This window comes from Pelophylax lessonae (genome assembly GCF_965119305.1).
Source record: "Pelophylax lessonae genome assembly, chromosome: 2".
Lineage (NCBI taxonomy): Eukaryota > Metazoa > Chordata > Amphibia > Anura > Ranidae > Pelophylax > Pelophylax lessonae.
Genome location: NC_138769.1, coordinates 113,701,890 through 113,720,103, shown reverse-complemented (window position 1 = coordinate 113,720,103; position 18,214 = coordinate 113,701,890). Strand labels below are relative to the sequence as shown.

Sequence of the window (18,214 nt, the reverse complement as noted above, 5' to 3'; positions counted from 1 at the left end):
AGTTGCTGAATGTGGCTAAGAGGATAAAAGAGAGCAGAGCCATCTAAGTGCAGCAGAACAATTTGTTTATTGCAAGTGTAAAATGAGCAACTCACAGTGTATCAAGTTCATCAGCACGTGAAAAGATTACATTTAATTTGCTCAGAGGGAGGCCATGGTGCGCTGTTGGTGTGGACAACCGTGGGTTTCGGCTGTGCTGGTGGCCTCCAGCATTTGCTGGACGCTCAGGTACACATGGAGATGCTGCTGATGTCAAATCCGGGTCAGGAGTGGAGCGGGCAGTGCGTGCGTTCGGAGCATGCGTGCTTCTTCATTAGGCAATCAGTGGGGTAAAGGGGTAAGAATAGGAGCTAGTGGGCGTGCCTCAGCAGCGCCATGGTAACAGCTCAACATAAGAACTCCACATGATTATGCTAAAAATGCATAGTTGCCAACATTTGAAAAAAATTTCCAGGGACACTTTGCAGCACAGCTATCAATTACTTACCACACCCACTTCCCTGAAGCTCCGCCCACTCTGCATAATTAATCTCCGCCTACTTATCAGATTATAGGGTCTACTTCATAAAGAGAAAATTACAGGAAATTGAAAAGGGAATTGAAAACTTGAGGCCAAAGTAGCAGAGTTGGAATAATTCTCCCATTCAGCTGCACTACTTCTGCCTAAAGTTTAAAATTCTCATCACAATTCCCTGCAATTCTAAAGTGTCAGCTTGTCGGAAGGTGTTCTGCCTCCCCCTGCTGGCGGATTTCGGAAAGTGCACCATGCTGACACCCTGGCTCCGGTGACACGTTAAATTTGAGACAGACGGGAAGAGTGAGCGGGCACCGAGAGAGAGACAACCTGCTGCCAGAACAACAACACATAGCTGGGGTGAAAGCGACACTGTGTGGAACAAAATTAAAAAAAAAAAAAAAAAAAAATGTTTTTTTTTTTAATGATTTACATTGTCCCTGATTAACAGGGACAGTTTAAATTACCCGGGACAGGCTCCTATTTGCCGGGATTGTCCCGGGTAAAATGGGACAGTTGGCAATTATGAAAATGCTGGGGAGCTAGACAAGGACTAATGAGTAAAAATCATAGAAAAAATGAAATATGAAAAGCAATGATAGATGGCGCTGCTCTTTCTTCTCTCCCCATGTCCTTGTAGAGTATCTTCTAGCTCTTTTTAGAGCAAGCAGCTTTCCAACTTCACTTTCTGACCCTATGATTATTAGATTTTGACAATTTTGGGTTTTCATGGAAACAAGGATTGGTGATAAAGCTTCAGTGCAGATACCTTTTTCCCATGATAACTCTTACAGGAATGAATTTCCCTTCCTAGGGGTGGATTTCCTCTCACTTCCTGTTGTCTCCCTCCGTTAGTAAGTCGGAGTCATTTGTAAGTCAGATATTTATATTCCGGGGACTGCCTGTGCTAAGTCCAGTTGATAACATGAGGTACTTGCTTTATTCCTGCTGTTGTAACCCTGGATCTAGTTACTTCTGCGGTATAGAATGCACCCTTTCTTTAGGTTTATTTTAAAAATCTATCTCTCTGAATTATATTACTTGTTCATGTTTGTGTTACCATCTTTTCTACATAACCTTCATGGCAGCTTTGTATAGCATACCTGCTTCTTCGTCAGATGACGTGCACAAATCGTATATTTTGTTCTCCCTATCAGTATATACCATATACTGCTACATTGTCTACTTGGCTTATCTTGTATCCACTGCCAAATGTCCTGTATGTTTTTTGACTGCCTAATAAAGGAAGGAATTACAAAAAAAAAAAAGAAAAAATTAAATGGGCCCAACATCATATAGTTTCCCTTTAATAGCACAATTAAACAGCCGCCAGCCCAACCTGTTTTTTTTTTACATACGTTCTTTGGAAATAGCAACTCATTGATTTTATCTGAGGTCTTTCTTTTGCTTCCTGGGAAGAAATCTTTGCAATCTCTTCTACTCTACACATTTACCCTATTTTTAATTGTAGAACCGACATTTTCAGGCAAATCTAGGCACGCAAATGTGCATAGGTTCCTTTCACAGGAAGGAAAGTTAAAATTCTATTTGATATTAGGGCTGCAAGCTGTTTCTGATTTTGATCACTATTGTATTAGCCACATCGATCAGCTTGTATTAGCTGTAACATTGGTGTTATTTCCCCATCAAGTGTATTGATCTTGAACCTTACTGGATGGTAATTCTCTCAGTGGGAAGTTAATATAATTTCCAGCTGTTTTTCATAGACATTTGTGGACTGCAGAGCTGCAGAGAAAATGGGGACGTATGTAATAAAAAATAACATCAAGTTGGTACATACTCTATGATGTCTAAGTACAGCATTTCTGAGCAGTGGCAAAATGAATGGCTCTGCTGTTTACATGAAATAAAATGTCCCAGCTTGTGCCCAGCAGGATCCTCAGAATGCTGTATTTTACAGTTTTTCTCTATCTGTATTACTCTTCTGCAGTTTATTATTCATCATAATGAAAAATAGTTTGCCAGATGATGCTGCCTGCAGGCTTGGATTCATGTGTAAAGTTTTATTACGACACTCCCAATAAAGATAGCATAAGTGCTTTTTTCAATATAAAGGAAATGAAAAGCACAGTGTACTAATATGTTGCCAGTAGTATACCATATTGCCAGAGGGCAGCCATGCTTTCTCAGAGGTTTTTGCAGCAACCAGCAGTCCATACACAGGTTCTATGTTATAGGTTTCAGGGGCACCATTTTACAGACCTATTTTATGTCTCTTCCAGGCAAAGAGTTAATATTCAGTATTACCCAAAATGTACCATGTTGCCAGGGATACAACATAAATGTCTGGGGAATATAAGGTCTGCCAGGGAAAGCCATGTTAACAGAAATGTGCCATACTGTCACAGAGGTGGAGGCAGCTCATTTTCTGCCTCTCCTAATGTTACAGAAGGTAAGCTTAGCCATACATTACCTGCTCAAATCTTTTAATGCAGGTGTTGGTTGTTGCATGTAGCACTATTTGTCTCCCCTATCTGTTGGGAAGGTGCAGTAACCTCCCTGTGCAATGGTTTTGCACAGAGCAGCTCTGATCCTCCTCTTTTTGGGTCGCCCGCTGGTGCTCCTGGCTCCACCCCCTTGCTGAGTGCCCCCATAGTAAGCCACTTGCCTTGGGGGCACTCCTACATGCTTGATCCCGTGCCTACACTCTGTGTGTCCATAAGACATACAGAATGAGGCTCGGCCCTGCCCCCCCGCTCCCTCCTCACTGGCTGGATGTGATTGACAGCAGCTGGAGCCAATGGCTCCTGCTGCTGCGCCTGAGCCAATGAGGAGGCATAGAGCTGGGAGTGCAGCTGCTCTCGTGCACATTGCTGGTTCGAGATCATGCTCAGGTAAGTATTTGGGGGGGGGGGCTGCAGGGGGGAACTGCATACTGACGTTTTTTTTACATCATGCATAGAATGCATGAAGGTACAAAAAAAAAACATCAAAAAATGTCAGCCTTTAGAACCCCTTAAAAAACTAAAAGGATTTTTGTCTGCAGAGGATTGGATGATTGAAGTCAGCACAGCTTCACCTCATCCACTAAGCTAGATTCACTTTGCCAAGTATACAAATGTTACTTCTTTACTCAATCAACCTATTATGTACCTAGAGTATATACAACTTATATCTTCATACTCCGATAAGATCCGGGGTCTCTCACTGGGAAATCCATTGTAAGAACCTTTTGCCTTTATTATTTGCAGGATAAAAATGTGTTTCTAAGTGGTCATGCTGGTTCGCATAAGATTGACAGTCTTGGTAGGAGTTAGTGAGCCCTTCTTCATGTGGGTGCCTATGTGACTATATCATTAAGGCCAAAGTAAATGCAAAGTGACACCTATATACAATGCTCTTTATTTTTGTCAACATAAGTCCCCGCTCACACCCAGGCTTAAAGCATTATTGAATATGACAGAGTGACTGACATTTTTTCCTCTGACGGTGGAGCAAATTGATAGCTGCACCTTCATCCTCTTTACATCAGTTGTAGGAAATGGTACAGGCATTACAAAGAATATACGTATCTCAAGTGTAAGGATAAGGAACGTGCATACAAAGGTGTACTTTTTATGGAAGCATCTTTTGTTTTTTTACATAGTCCCAGTAAGTTAAACTGTTGAAAATTTAAAAGGGCGAAGAAGTAGAAGCCAATAAATTGGATCATCCATACCTTTATATATGTCCTAGTGGTTTCAATAGAAATATATTTTCCCTTTTTTTTTTTAAAGCTGAACTCTAGGCAAACAGCTACAGGAAATGCACAGCTGCTTTTCCTCCCAATAGATACGAATTTCTGTCCCTCCAATTCTGAGATTTACACAGCTCTGCTGCGCCGCACAGCCCTGTCTGACAGGGTAGAAGACCTATCTCTGCCGCAGTTATGTAGCACTTGCAAGTCTAATGCCTCTCCCAGCTTTTGACTGGACAGTGATAGAAGGAGCAGCAGACTGATGAGCTCACTGCTCTCTCCTACTATCAGCATGGTGGGCAACACAACTGACTGGCTTCTTGTGCTACTTCCCTTGCCTCCATTCTAAGCTCTGTTGTACAGGAGATATTGCAAAAGGCTAATACCAAGACAAGAAAGGCACTTATACTGCTTGCATTCAAAATATATTAATGATGTATTCATAACTATTGAACTGAATTAATTATGTCTTATACCTACCAGAGGTCTATTTTAACTCTGCATATCCCACTTGCAACATCAAGACAATGCTGACTTATTTTCCTGCTTTTTAATTTTTGATTTTGACTTCTATGAAAACAAGTTATAATTTAACACAAATCAATAAACCTTTTTCCCATCAGATATGAAAGATTGCTGCAAACCTGTTCAATTGCCCTGGTTGGAAAATACACAAAACTGAGTGATTGCTACACATCCGTGTTCAAGGCTCTGGAACACTCAGCACTGGCTATCAATCACAAGCTAAATTTAATGGTAAGGATCGCCTGTGTTATGCTGAGGACTATCAGGCAGGATTCTATGCACTGTGTTATTATGTTATGACTGAAGATGTCTACTGAGGCCATATATGCTAAATGATCGGCTGCAAAATAGCGAAGATGTGCTAGATGTGTTAAGCCATAGCAAACAGTAACATTACATTTTACTGTAGGCAGAGCAAGATATTGATTTGCTATGTTTGGTATAGTTATTACCTTTTTCTGTTCTACCCAAGCATCCAAAAATACAGTGTGTGTGTGTGTGTGTATGTATATATATATATATATATATATATATATATATATATATACACACTGTATATATATATCTCAGTATAAATGAGTACACCCCTACAGATTTGTCAGAAAACATTTACTTTCCTTTCAGAATCAACCTTTTATAGGGGACACTATACGAAAAAAAAAATACTCCCACAAATGTGGGCCATCACAAGATTTGTTACTTTGCACACACAAAAAAAAAGTAGTTTTCCTAACAAATTCATGCAAGACCATGTTGCAAAAATGAATACATCCCAATGAAAATCTTAGGCCCCTTTCACACATGCGGACCGTTCAGATCCGCCTGTCAGTTTTTCAGGCGGATCTGAACGGATGCCCCATGCATCTCTGTGGGGCAGCTGATGTCAGCGGAGACATGTCCACTGACATCTGATCCTGTCCGTCAAATCAGGACGGATGGAAACCATATTTTCCATCCGTCTGGTGGATCGGGTCCCTCTGCTGCGCCTGAGCAGGTGGTCCATTCTCATCCGATTCCCCCATAGGGGACAGCGGGGATCTGACACCTCCATCTCCGCACACAGAGCAGAGATGGAGCTGTCATCCACCTGCTCAGCAGGGATCGGCAGATCGATCCCCGCTGAGAAAAACAGAGTCCGCCGATGGAGTGGACAGGTGCGAAAGGGGCCTTAGGAGCAAAGCTAAATTTTAGACAACCAAATCCTAATTAACAAGAATTCAGCTACAGGTGAGTCTAATTATTCATTAAACAGGTATCCAGCAGACAGTTGATTATAAAAAGGGTGTTACTTTAAAAAGAAAACCCCTTCCCATTTCGAGCTGTCAGCAATGGCACCACATGGAAGAGAAATGTCGCAAAGCCTGAGAAAGAAAATAATTTCTTTACACAAGAAAGGTGAAGGCTACAAGAAGATCAGCAAAGCTTTACTTGTCAATCAGAATACTGTAGCAAAGGTGATACAAATATTAACAAAGATGGAACTGCAACCATCCCACAAAGACGGAAGATAACACACCAACAAGAGCGTCTTCTGATGAGAATGGTTGAAGAAAATCGCCATGCAAGTTCACTGCAGTTAGCTAAAGGAGTAGAAATCCAAACTGGGGTGACTGTTTCCTGTGACACAATATGGCATACAATGCAGAGGAATGGTATGTATGGGTGTCATCCATGAAGGAAGCCTCTCCTAAAGCCCATGCAAAAAAAAACCCACCTAGATTTGCCAGGGCCAATGCTGAAAAAGGAAAAGACTACTGGGACTATGTATTTTGGAGTGATAAAAAACACAAGTTTCCTTTGCGTATCAGAACCTGGTGTTAGCTGCCATCATCCCGGTCATAAGAGAAAAAAGGAAAAAGATTCCCCCTGTGTATATGGGACTTTAAAACTGCAGCTCAAGCATCAATGTTAATATTAAATCAAGTATTTATTGGTATATAAAATATTGTTTACACATACATAAAAAGAGGTTTCTAAAAACATATCTCACAACCAACGAGTATGTGATCACAAAGAGATAGAATAATTCTCCTAAGAACCCGATGCGTTTCAGGACTGTGTCTTTCTTCATGGGTCACATATAGGAGATATAACAATTCAAAAGGTATTTCTATAAAACAAAAAGATGTAGAAAACATTTTAAGAAGTGTACAACAGTGACATTTCTCCTGTTTGGGATGTCCAGCTGGACTATACATACCATTAAAATGTTCATACAAAACATCAGGCTATGTGGATAGAATTTAAAATAGAAGCAGTCACCACTTTACAACCAGCGGCAGGCACCAAGGAACCGGAGGATCCAGGAAAGGGGCCATCGCAAAAATACCAACAGAAGTCCCTAAACACAAAATGTGGGTCGCCGATGTTCCTCTGCCCCCCAGGAGAAAGTGCACTATAAGAAATAGTAAATTGCTGTATAATAGATCCATAGGTAAAATATCCCCTAGGTGTCCTCATGTATCCATATCTCATTGTCAGTTCCAAAATCAGATTTCATCATGAACATAATTACCTGAGTATTTAACATTCAATCGCAGGCTCAGATGTGGGAAGGTATCCTTCCAAGTAATTTCGAACTAGGTCTGACTTTTGCAAATTGTCCATAGGAAAGTAGGGTCTATATATAATCTGATATAACCGTTTTCAGCTTAGTTACATTTACCTGATGTGGAAAGATATCCCTTCGACGGACTTTAAGAGTCAGACTTTGACATTTGGGAAAATCCTAGGGGGAACGGATGGGTACAGATTGTCCATGAAAAAGTAAAATCCATGTATAATCTGGTGAACGGTTTTCAAATAAATAAAGTTTACCTGCTGAAGTCTGAAATGTATGACAGGTCCTCATGGGTGCTGTTCCCACAATAGCTCCTTTCTGGGTTCAAGATGGCGCTGGGCGCCCACAATGCGAACATCGCGCATGTGCGGATTGGCAACCAATGGGACAAACTGTCCAGGGAACGCACAGCGCCGCCCCAAAACCGGCACTGGATGCAAACCTGGAGCCACCACCATCCGATCCCTCCGGGATAAGGAACAGCGGCAGTGGACTGCTAATGGGTTGGCCATTGGATAAGACCAAGGAAAATGTTTTTGGAACTGATGGCTACAAAACTGTATGGTGTCTCAAAGGTGAGGAGTACAAAAAAAAATGCATGGTGTCTACAATGAAACATGGTGGTGGCAGGGTCCTTCTGTGGGGTTGCAAGATGTAGGTACTGATGATGTCGGGGAGCTGCATTTCATTGATGATATCAAGAATTCACAGATGTACTGTTGTATATTGAAAGAGAAGATGCTACCATCACTCCGTGTGCTTTGGTCGTCGTGCACTTTTCCAACATGACAATGATCCAGAACACACATCTAAGGCCGCTGTTGCATTTCTGAAGAAGAACAGGGTGAAAGTGATTCAGTGGCCAAGTACTGTATGTCTCCTGATCTGAACCCAATCGAACACCAATGGGGATTTCTGAAGAGACAAGTTGAGTATTACTCTCCATCCAGCATCCAGGCTCTAAAAGAGGTCATTCTTGAAGAAAGAAAAACTTTCTTCATGTTGCAATATGTCGCCAACTTGTTCATTCCATGCCTAGAAGACTTGGTGCTGTCCTTACTAATCATAAAGGTCATTTATTTTGGTTTCTTTGTATATGTGGATTGCATGGGTTGTTATCAACGTGGTGAGAATTTCATGTCAATAGCACCTATAGAAATATATTTATCTAGAAAAATGGTGACATGTTCAATACTTATTTTACCCACTGTATGTGTATGAATTCTAATGAATTCTAAACATCCATCTGCAGACAAGCTGAAATTTGTAATCAGGTTGGAAATAGAAGTTCCAGATGAAAGGAGATAATAGAGTAAGTGTAAGCGTCATTGACAGAAATTTGGCTGTTCATACAACATTTTTTCTTACAAGGCAGTTGATTTTGGAGGATTTTATTCAGACTCAGAGTTTAGGCAAAGGTCAGCATGTTTCCACAGGCAAGATCTTCCTTGGAGAAATAATTATTGTGTCACAGAGAAGGAAAACTCAGACTTCAGAGACATTGGTCAGCCTACAGGTAACAGGTGGAACATCTCTCTGTCAGGTTAAAGAACCATCCCTTAATCACTGTTGTTTTTCCCTGAGAAAAGCAACACTCATGTTCACTCCCATTCCAGTAACCTGACAAGTTTAGATTGCTCATTAGTGCTCAAAAGATTTCCTGCCCGGAAGACAGAATCTGGGTGTTCAACTGTAACCTAATGAAACCTTTCTTATCAAGGGTTCCATGGAAACCTGTGGTTCCTCTAGAGGTAGCTAAGGGGTTCCTTGAGCATTGAGCAATGGCATATTAACATCCTGCCTGATGATATCTAGCGCCAACACCAATATCACCTGACAAACCAAACCACGTGGGACCACTGGAGTTTCTGATCTGTCTAGCAATAAGGAGGTTATTCTGGCCACTGATCATCAATCTAAAGAGCCTTCTTCATACTGACCACCAATGTTTGGGATATTCCTCCTACTCACTCCCAATGTTTGGGTCATTCCCTCTAACCTCAAGTGTAATGGGGTATTCCCACGAACCCTGATCTGTTCTTCCTACCGAAAACACCAATATATTAAGACATTTTTTTCAGTAAGGTATAACCTGCAACAGACACACAGACAGCAAATAAAAGCAGTCCTTCCCCTACTATACAAAAAAAAAAAAAAAAAACATTTTTATTTTTGTCTGTGTTGCTGTTAGAGAGTTTCCCTCACTCCCTGTCTGGTGAAATGGTTGCCGCAAGGAAAGTAGGTAAGGTGAAATCTTTGGAGCCATGGATAACAAAAAAAACCCCGAAAAAACAACAACGGCTCTAACTCTATCCAAAACTAAAAGAAAGCTTTGGTTATACATACACTTTAACTACTTGTGCTCTATAAAGTTTTACCTTATTCATGAGCATTTTTGCTTTTCAGCACTGTGCTACTTTAACTGGCAATTGTAGCCAAATTAAATTTATATAATTCTTTTACAAACAAATAGAGCTTTCTCTTACGTCCTCCGACAGCCGCCGCCCACTCATACAGTCTTCACTAATGGGGTATTGCTTCCTTTCCGCAGGAGTTTCTAGGCATAAGACTTGTAAAAGAACAATTCATCTACATAGTCACACCCATGGGGGCTGTCCTTCTAGTCCAATACCCCCCTGCAATAGCCATCCCAACTCCATTTGTCTTCTGCCTAGCTTAGGAATGGATAGGCTTCCCTGTGCTGAGGCTACAGTCTCAGCCTTCTTCTTTTCTCTTATGATTTATTTTCTGAAAATGTCTTTTTTCTTTACATTGCTAGCTGTTTATTTTATCAGCGCTAGTTAGTTGGATCTTCGGATGAAGACGGCGTTTGCGGAGCTGGGAATCGGACTGACCGTCCTGGTTCTCCAGGACAGAGGGTCAGATAGAATCCCAGCCTGCCATCGAGCGTTTCGCAGGCTATGTGTTCGCCCTGGCCTCGCAAACGACCCATCCCTGTCCTCAGGGATGCAGCCATGTGAGGTGGCTACCTCACTGGACACAGCATAGGTTCGTCTGTGCACTACTAGTGTCCTGCGTTTCTGGCTGGCGGCACTCCCCTGCCATCTGAAGGTGGGCGGTTTCCCGTTTGATATGAGGCACCCCATGCCATCGGGTACAGGTAAGTACACTCTGTGTGAGGCCTCTGTCTGGGGTCAGCAGTCCTGTGTGTCTGTGGTGTACCCTATGTCTGTGTGTTTTTGGGCTCCCTGGTCCCGGGCCCTGCGGGGGTTTTATTCTCTCACAGCAGCGCTGTGTGGGGTTTTTGGGGGTCCCTCTCCTAATGTCACTTTAGGGTGCTTGGAGGTGCAGACGCATGCGGCATCTCCATGTCAAGAGGATACTTTGTGTCCTCTTTTGGTACACACAGGACCCGCAAGACGGCGCAGGTTTTTCCTTGCCCCGCAGAGTTTCACCATAAGGTGAATGAGCTATGGCGTAATTTGAAACACACCTTCGTGGTGCCTAAGAAGTTTCAACTTCTCTACCCTTTTGCGGCTACTACGGTTGTGCGCTGGTGTGTGCCTCCTCAAGTGGATCACACGGTAGCCAGATTGAACAGGGCTACTCTGGTCCCCACGAGGACCCTCCGGTGTTTAGGGACCCTACTGATAGGAGGCTAGAATCCCTTGCCCGACATTCCTACATGGTGGCTGGTTCCATGCTCAATCCTATTTTTGCCTCTGGTGGCTCAGGCTGTGGCGGATTGGACCAAGGTGCTCAAACGAACCCTCGTGGCTGACTCTGCCCCCCCCCCCACTACGGTGGAGATGGTGGATCAGATTTATCAAGGGTTCATGTATTTGTGCGATGCGGCCCTAAATGAGGCCCCTTTGGCGATACGCCTGTCCAGTGTCGCAGTGATTAACCGTCGACTAATCTGGTTAAAAAGCTGGTCGGCTTACCAGAAATCCAGGAGGACGGTGGCTGATATCCCCTATGCGGGGTCTCGCCTTTTTGGAGAATCCCTGGATGAATTGGTTAAAGGAGTCACTGGGGGTAAGAGCACTTTGCTGCCCCAGAACCCTAAGAGGAAATTTTTTCGCGGTAAGCGGGGCTCCTCCTTTAAACCTAATCAGGGGTCCTTTCGTACCTTCAAGGCGCAGAACAAGGGAAAACCCTTCAAGGGCCAAGGTGGCCAGAAGAAGCCCTGGTTCAGCAAACAAAAATCCGGCCAAGCTGGGATGGCGGCTCAGTCCGCCTCTGCCTAAAGGGGCGCCCTCACCCGTTTCAGGGGTGGGGGGACGTTTGCACGGTTTCCTCCAACCTTGGCTGCTCCGAATCACGGACAGGTGGGTTCAGGAAATCATTCGGTCAGGGTACAAGATCGAATTTCTTTCTTGGCCGGCAAACAGATTCTTTCCCTCAAATCTTCATTTGACCCCAGGGTGGTTGCAGGACTTGCATCAGGCGGTGCAGGATCTCCTCGCCCAGGGGGTTGTCGTCCCGGTGCCTCATCGGGACAGGTTTCGGGGGTTTTATTCAAATCTGTTCACTGTGCCCAGAAAGGAGGGCAAAGTGCATCCGATTCTGGACTTAAAAGCTCTGAACCGCTTCGTGCGCGTTCAGAAATTCCGCATGGAATCACTCCGCTCGGTGGTGGCCTCCCTGAATCCGGGGGAGTTCCTGGCCTCTATAGACCTGAAGGATGCGTATCTGCACATCCCCATTTTCGAGGGTCATCAGAGGCACCTCCTATTCGCTATCGCGGAGGATTATTACCAGTTTGTGGCATTACCTTTCGGTCTCGCTTCGGCTCCAAGGGTCTTTACCAAAGTGTTGGCGCCTGTTCTGGGCCTGTTGCGGGCACAGGGCATTGCGGTCCTAGGCTTTCTGGACGATCTCCTGTTAAGATCGAGTGCCAGTCAGAGCCTGTTGCAGGATCTGTCCACTACGGTCCAGACGCTCCAGGAGTTCGGTTGGACGATCAACATTCAGAAGTCGACCTTGTCGCCTTCGTTTCGACTCCCGTATCTGAGAATGGTTCTGGACTCTGCTCAAGCAAAGGTGTTCTTACCGGAGGACAAGCTCTGGACCCTGCAGGACGAGGTCAGGTCCCTCAGGGCCAACGAATCCTCATCACTCTGGACCTGTATGCGGTCCCTGGGATTGATGGTGTTGGCCTTCGAGGCGATATCGTTTGCACAGTTTCACACGCAAGCTCTCCAAGCAGAGCCAGGTGGGACAGACTGCCTCAGTCCTGGGACCTGAGGGTGTCTCTGAGTCGCCAGACCAGAATGGATCTGTTGTGGTGGCTTCAGTCCCCGGCTGTGTCGGACAGAAAATACTTCCGGCCAATTCTGTGGACGGTGATAACCACGGATGCCAGCCTGTCGAGCTGGGGTGGCGTTCTGGGCAACCTGTCTGCCCAGAGCACTTGGTCGAAGGAGGAATCCTCCCTCCCGATCAACATTTTGGAATTAAGAGCGATCAGGCTGTGCCTGATCCATTGGTCGGATCGTCTTCAGGGCCGTCCTGTACGGGTGCAGACGGACAATGCCACTGTGGTGGCTTACATCAATCACCAAGGGGGCACCAGGAGTGCCCGGGCGACCCAGGAAGTGACCAGTATTCTGTCTTGGGCCGAGACTAATGTCCCGGCGATATCGGCAGCTCACATTCCGGGTTTGGAGAATTGGCAGGCCGATTATCTGAGCCGCCAGACCCTGGACCAGGGGGATTGGTCCCTACACCCGGAGGTGTTTCAGATGCTGTGTGCGAAGTGGGGATCCCCGGATGTGGATCTGTTCGCGTCTCGGCTAAACCACAAGGTGGAAGGGTTCGTGGCAAGAACGCGCGATCCTCTGGCAGACGCCTCGGATGCGCTGGTGGTACCTTGGCATCAGTATCGACTGATCTATGTCTTTCCTCCGATCCAGTTGTTGTCCAGGTTCCTTCGCCGGTTAGCCTCGGAACAATCACTGGTGATTCTGGTGGCGCCGGACTGGCCGTAGAGCCCCCGTGGCGGCTGCCAATGCGGGAAGATCTACTGTCTCAGGGACTGATCTTCCATCCTGCTTTACAGTCGCTGGCTTTAACGGCCTGGCTGTTGAAAGCCAGGTCCTGAGAGACAGGGGTCTCTCCTCAGAGGTCATTCCTACTTTGATCAAGGCTAGAAAAGCCTCTTCTGGTAAGATTTATTACCGTACATGGAAAGCTTATTTTGCCTGGTGTGAGTCCAGGGGTTTCTCTCCTCGTTCCTATTCGGTGGCGAGGATGTTGGCTTTCCTCCAGACTAGTGTGGACCAGCGTCTTGCGTTGGCCACGATTAAGGGCCAGGTCTCTGCACTGGCTATTCTTTTCCAGCGCCCTGTGGCATCAAATTCCTTAATTCGCACCTTTATTCAAGGTGTGCGTCACTTGGCCCCTCCTAGAAGGGAGCCCTTACCTCCATGGGACTTGAACTTGGTTCTGTCCGTGTTGCAGCGTTCCCCGTTTGAAAACATCAGGGAAATTTTGTTACCTATGCTATCTAAGAAGGTTGCGTTCCAGGTAGCGATCACTTCTGCTCGCAGAGTGTCGGAGTTGGCGGCATTGTTTTGCAGTTCCCCTTACCTGGTGGTTCATAGGGATAAGGTGGTCTTGCAACCTAATCCGTCCTTTCTGCCAAAGATGGTTTTGGATTTTCACCTGAATGAGGACATTGTTTTACCTTCGCTTTGTGCGAACCCTAAGCATCCAAAAGAGGTTGCCTTGCATTCTTTGGATGTTGTCAGGGCGATCAGGGTTTACCTGTCGTTGACTGAATCCTTTCGGAAATCGGATTCTCTCTTTGTCCTTCCTGAGGGACCTCAGAAGGGTATGGCTGCGTCTGCGGCAACCTTTGCCAAATGGATCCGACAGACCATTGTACAGGCCTATTCGTTGCGGGAACGGGTTCCTCCCTTCCCTGTCAAGGCGCATTCTACCAGGTCGGTAAGTGCGTCCTGGGCCTTCCAGCATCAGGCTTCGGTGGCCCAGGTGTGCAAGGCTGCGACTTGGTCGTCAGTGCACACCTTTTCCAAATTCTATAAAATTGATGTTCTGGCGTCAGCTGATGCCTCCTTTGGCCGCAAAGTTCTCTGTGCGGCAGTGCCATAGGGAACTCTGGTTTTGTATGGGTCCCTGGCTGTTGGGGTTGTTTTCCCCTTGGCTATTTGTTTTCCTGGGTTGTTGCTCCTGTTGAGCCCTTTTTTGTTACCCAGAAGGTTGCCTTTCTGTTCATGTAAGGTTTCTTTCTCTGATGTGGGTACTGCGTTGCCTTTCTGACGGTTGCGTTGCCCACCCCTCATGTCTACACTGCTTTGGGACATCCCCATTAGTGAAGACTGTATGAGTGGGCGGCGACTGTCGGAGGACGTAAGAGAAAACTGAATTTTTGTAAAATCTTACCGTAAAATTCCTTTCTCTGAGTCCTCTGACAGTCGCCACTCCCTGCCCCTCTTTTGGGGGTTCTTTCTACACTGTTACTGCTTGTGACCAAACTGATTTGGGATGGCTATTGCAGGGGGGTATTGGACTAGAAGGACAGCCCCCATGGGTGTGACTATGTAGATGAATTGTTCTTTTACAAGTCTTATGCCTAGAAACTCCTGCGGAGAGGAAGCAATACCCCATTAGTGAAGACTGTATGAGTGGGCGGCGACAGTCGGAGGACTCAGAGAAAGGAATTTTACGGTAAGATTTTACAAAAATTCTGTTTTTTTTTGGTGATATTTGATCATGACTGGGTTTTTTTTATTATATAAATAAAAAAAAAGACCAAAAATTTTGAAAGAAAAAAAATTGATTTTCTACTTTCTGTTATAGAACATATCCAAGAAAAAAAATATATAAATTTTCCTCAATAATTTATGCAAAGCGTATTCTGCTACATGGGTTTGGAAAAAAAAGCCTGTCTACAAACTACGCTATATACAGTATATATGCATGGTGCGGTTCGCTATTGTTTAATTTAAACAATATTACCTGAAGTTGGGCAGAATATGGCCATTGTACAAAGCAATCTCAAAATTTGTAACATTGCTAATTCAAACCTAACTTCAGACAAACTTTTCTAGTTTTGGATGGAGTGAAAAGGGCGTAGAATCTCTAAAACCCTCAAATCTTTATTGCTGCTTGTGTTGTAATTGGTAAGATTTCCCATGTCTTCCTGTTATGGTATGCTGGAAATAAGAGAACACCTTTTTACTAAGGATACAGAAAGCAATATGAACCTGACAGATCTTCTAAGTCTTCCTTAATTCAATTCAAAATTGAAAGAACTAGATTTGGCTTTACTGTTTCACTGCATGGTTACACCAACCATGTGCGTTTGTAAAAGAGAGCTAATAAAAAGTTTTTAAATTGCTTGATCAAATAAGAGAGTACAGAGAGGTATTGATGAAAAACGTATGCTCAAGGGCCCAATCATAACTCCACTATTTTCTTTCCAGCTGTTTACTGTACAGAGTGAACAGAAACAGGGCCTGGTAGTTAACCACTTGCTGACCAGCCGCTGTACAAGTACTGCGGCAGGTCGCGCTCGTTCCCGCAAAACGACGTACCTGTACGTGGCTTTGCGGGACCGCGAGTGGGGACGCGCACGCTTATTCACCACAGGGGAAGCTGATCTGCGGGTCCAATGGTCTCCATTGGCGCCTGGCACCCCTGACAGAACAGCAATGAACACAGGGCCCCAATGTGTCTCCTATTTAGGAACACAGGTCCCTGTGTTCATTCTATAAGCCCATCCCCCACACATTTAGAAAGCACCCCCCCAGGGGACATATTTAACCCTATGATCACCCATGTCGTTAACCCCTTCCCTGCCAGTGTCATAAGTACAGTAACAGTGCATATTTTTAGTGATTAATATAGTAATGTCACTGATACCCCCAAAAGTGTCAAAAATGTCCGATCTGTCCACCGCAATGTCACAGTCCTGATAAATATTGTTGATTGCCACCATTACTAGTAAAAAAAAATAAAATAAAAATGACATAAATCTTTTCCCTAGTTTGTAGACGCAATAACTTATGCGCAAACCTATCAATGTACTCTTATTGGAATTTTTTTAAACCAAAAATATGTAGCAGAATACAAATTGGTGTAAAATAATGAAAAAATTTAAGTTTTCATTTTTTTTTTATTGGGAATGTTTTATAGCAGAAAGTAAAAAACATTGTAGTTTTTTTTTTCAAAATTGTCGCTCTTTTTTTGTTTATGGCGCAAAAAATAAAAACCGCAGAGGTGATCACATACCACCAAAAGAAAGCTCTATTTGTGGGAAAAACGGACATCAATTTTTTTTGGGTACAGCGTCACACAACCGAGCAATTGTCAGTTAAAAGAACGCAGTGCCGAATCGCAAAAAATGGCCTGGTTGTTAATGGGGAAAACCTTCCAGTCCAGAAGTGGTTAAACAACTATAATGAATTGTAATGATAGATATCTTTTGGGCCTGTCAATGGTCTATCTTCCGAGATTTTTCAGACCTGCATTTGGTGTGTTAAATTAACGCGGATACCCGCAAAAAATCGCGAGTGCAGTGAGTTTTGAACGCAGTGCAGCAAACACGCACAGAACGTGGGCTTCCCGCACTGCGTTCTGTTGTGAACTGCCCCTTAATGATGTCAAATACAAGCAGATGGCACGTGAAAGAACATTTCATTTGTCTATCGAAACAAGCCCAAAGCCTATCAACACAAACCTTAACCCTTTTGCTGCCAGGTCCTGTGCTCTACTTTTAAACTTAGCGGGACAGGACATTTTTGCAATTTTTCCTCTGCTTTTTTATTTTTCCCTTACATTTTTCAGGGTTTGTTAAAGACCCCTCAAACCATATATTTTCTGAAAGCACATGACCAGTAAAATATAGATAAGGTGCTACTGATTTTTAGGGCACAATGATATTTGGACAAATGTTTATTGAAACAATATTTTTAAAATTATTATTAGCAAATAAAAACAAAGCACATTTTACAAAATTCCTGCTAAATATACAGTATCTCACTAATGTGAGTACACCCCTCAAATTTTTGTAAATATTTTATTATATCTTTTCATGTGACAACACTGAAGAAATGACACTTTACTACAATGTAAAGTAGTGAGTGTACAGCTTGTATAACTGTAAATTTTCTGTCCCCTCAAAATAACTCAACACACAGCCATTCATGTCAAACCGCTGGCAACAAAAGTGAGTACACCCCTAGGTGAAAATGTCCAAATTGGGCCCAAAGTGTCAATATTTTATGTGGTCACCATTATTTTCCAGCACTGCCTTAACCCTCTTGGGCATAGAGTTCACCAGAGCTTCACAGGTTGCCACTGGAGTTCTCTAACATCCACCAGCTCGGTGATGTCGTCATGGAGGAGTGGAAGAGACCTTGCGGTCCTCCACCTTCCATTTGAGGATCCCCCACAGATGCTCAGTAGGTTTTAGGTCTGGAGACATGCTTGGCCAGTGCATCACCTTTACCCTCAGCTTCTTTAGCAAGGCAATGGTCATCTTGGATGTGTGTTTGGGGTTGTTATCATCTTCGAATACTGCCCTGCATCCCAGTCTCTGAAGAGAGGGGATCATGCTTTTCTTCAGCATGTCACGGTACATGTTGGCATTCATGGTTCTCTCAATGAACTGTAGCTCCCCAGGGCCAGGAGCACTTATGCAGCCCCAGACCATCACACTCCCACTACCATGCTTGACTGTAGGCAAGACACACTTGTCTTTATACTCCTCACCTAGTTGCCACCACACACGCTTGACACCATCTGAACCAAAACATTTTTCTTGGTCTCATCAGACCACAGGACGTGGTTCCAGTAATCGAACCTCCTTAGTCTGCTTTTCTTCAGCAAACTGCAGGCGTTCATGTGCATCATCTTTAGAAGAGGATTCCTTCTGGGACGACAGCCATACAGACCAATTTGATGCAGTGTGCGGCGTATGGTCTGA

The 18,214-nt window shown here is 44.2% G+C and overlaps 1 protein-coding gene across 1 annotated transcript in view; it reads left to right on the top strand.

Moving 5' to 3' along the window:
• CTPS2 (CTP synthase 2) overlaps positions 1 to 18,214 on the top strand; it is a 459,116-nt gene that overhangs the window by 126,177 nt on the left and 314,725 nt on the right. Inside the window, exon 10 of the mRNA XM_082245048.1 lies at positions 4,835 to 4,967. Coding sequence (XP_082101174.1) covers positions 4,835 to 4,967 — 133 coding nt within the window. The remainder of the gene's footprint in view (positions 1 to 4,834; positions 4,968 to 18,214) is intronic.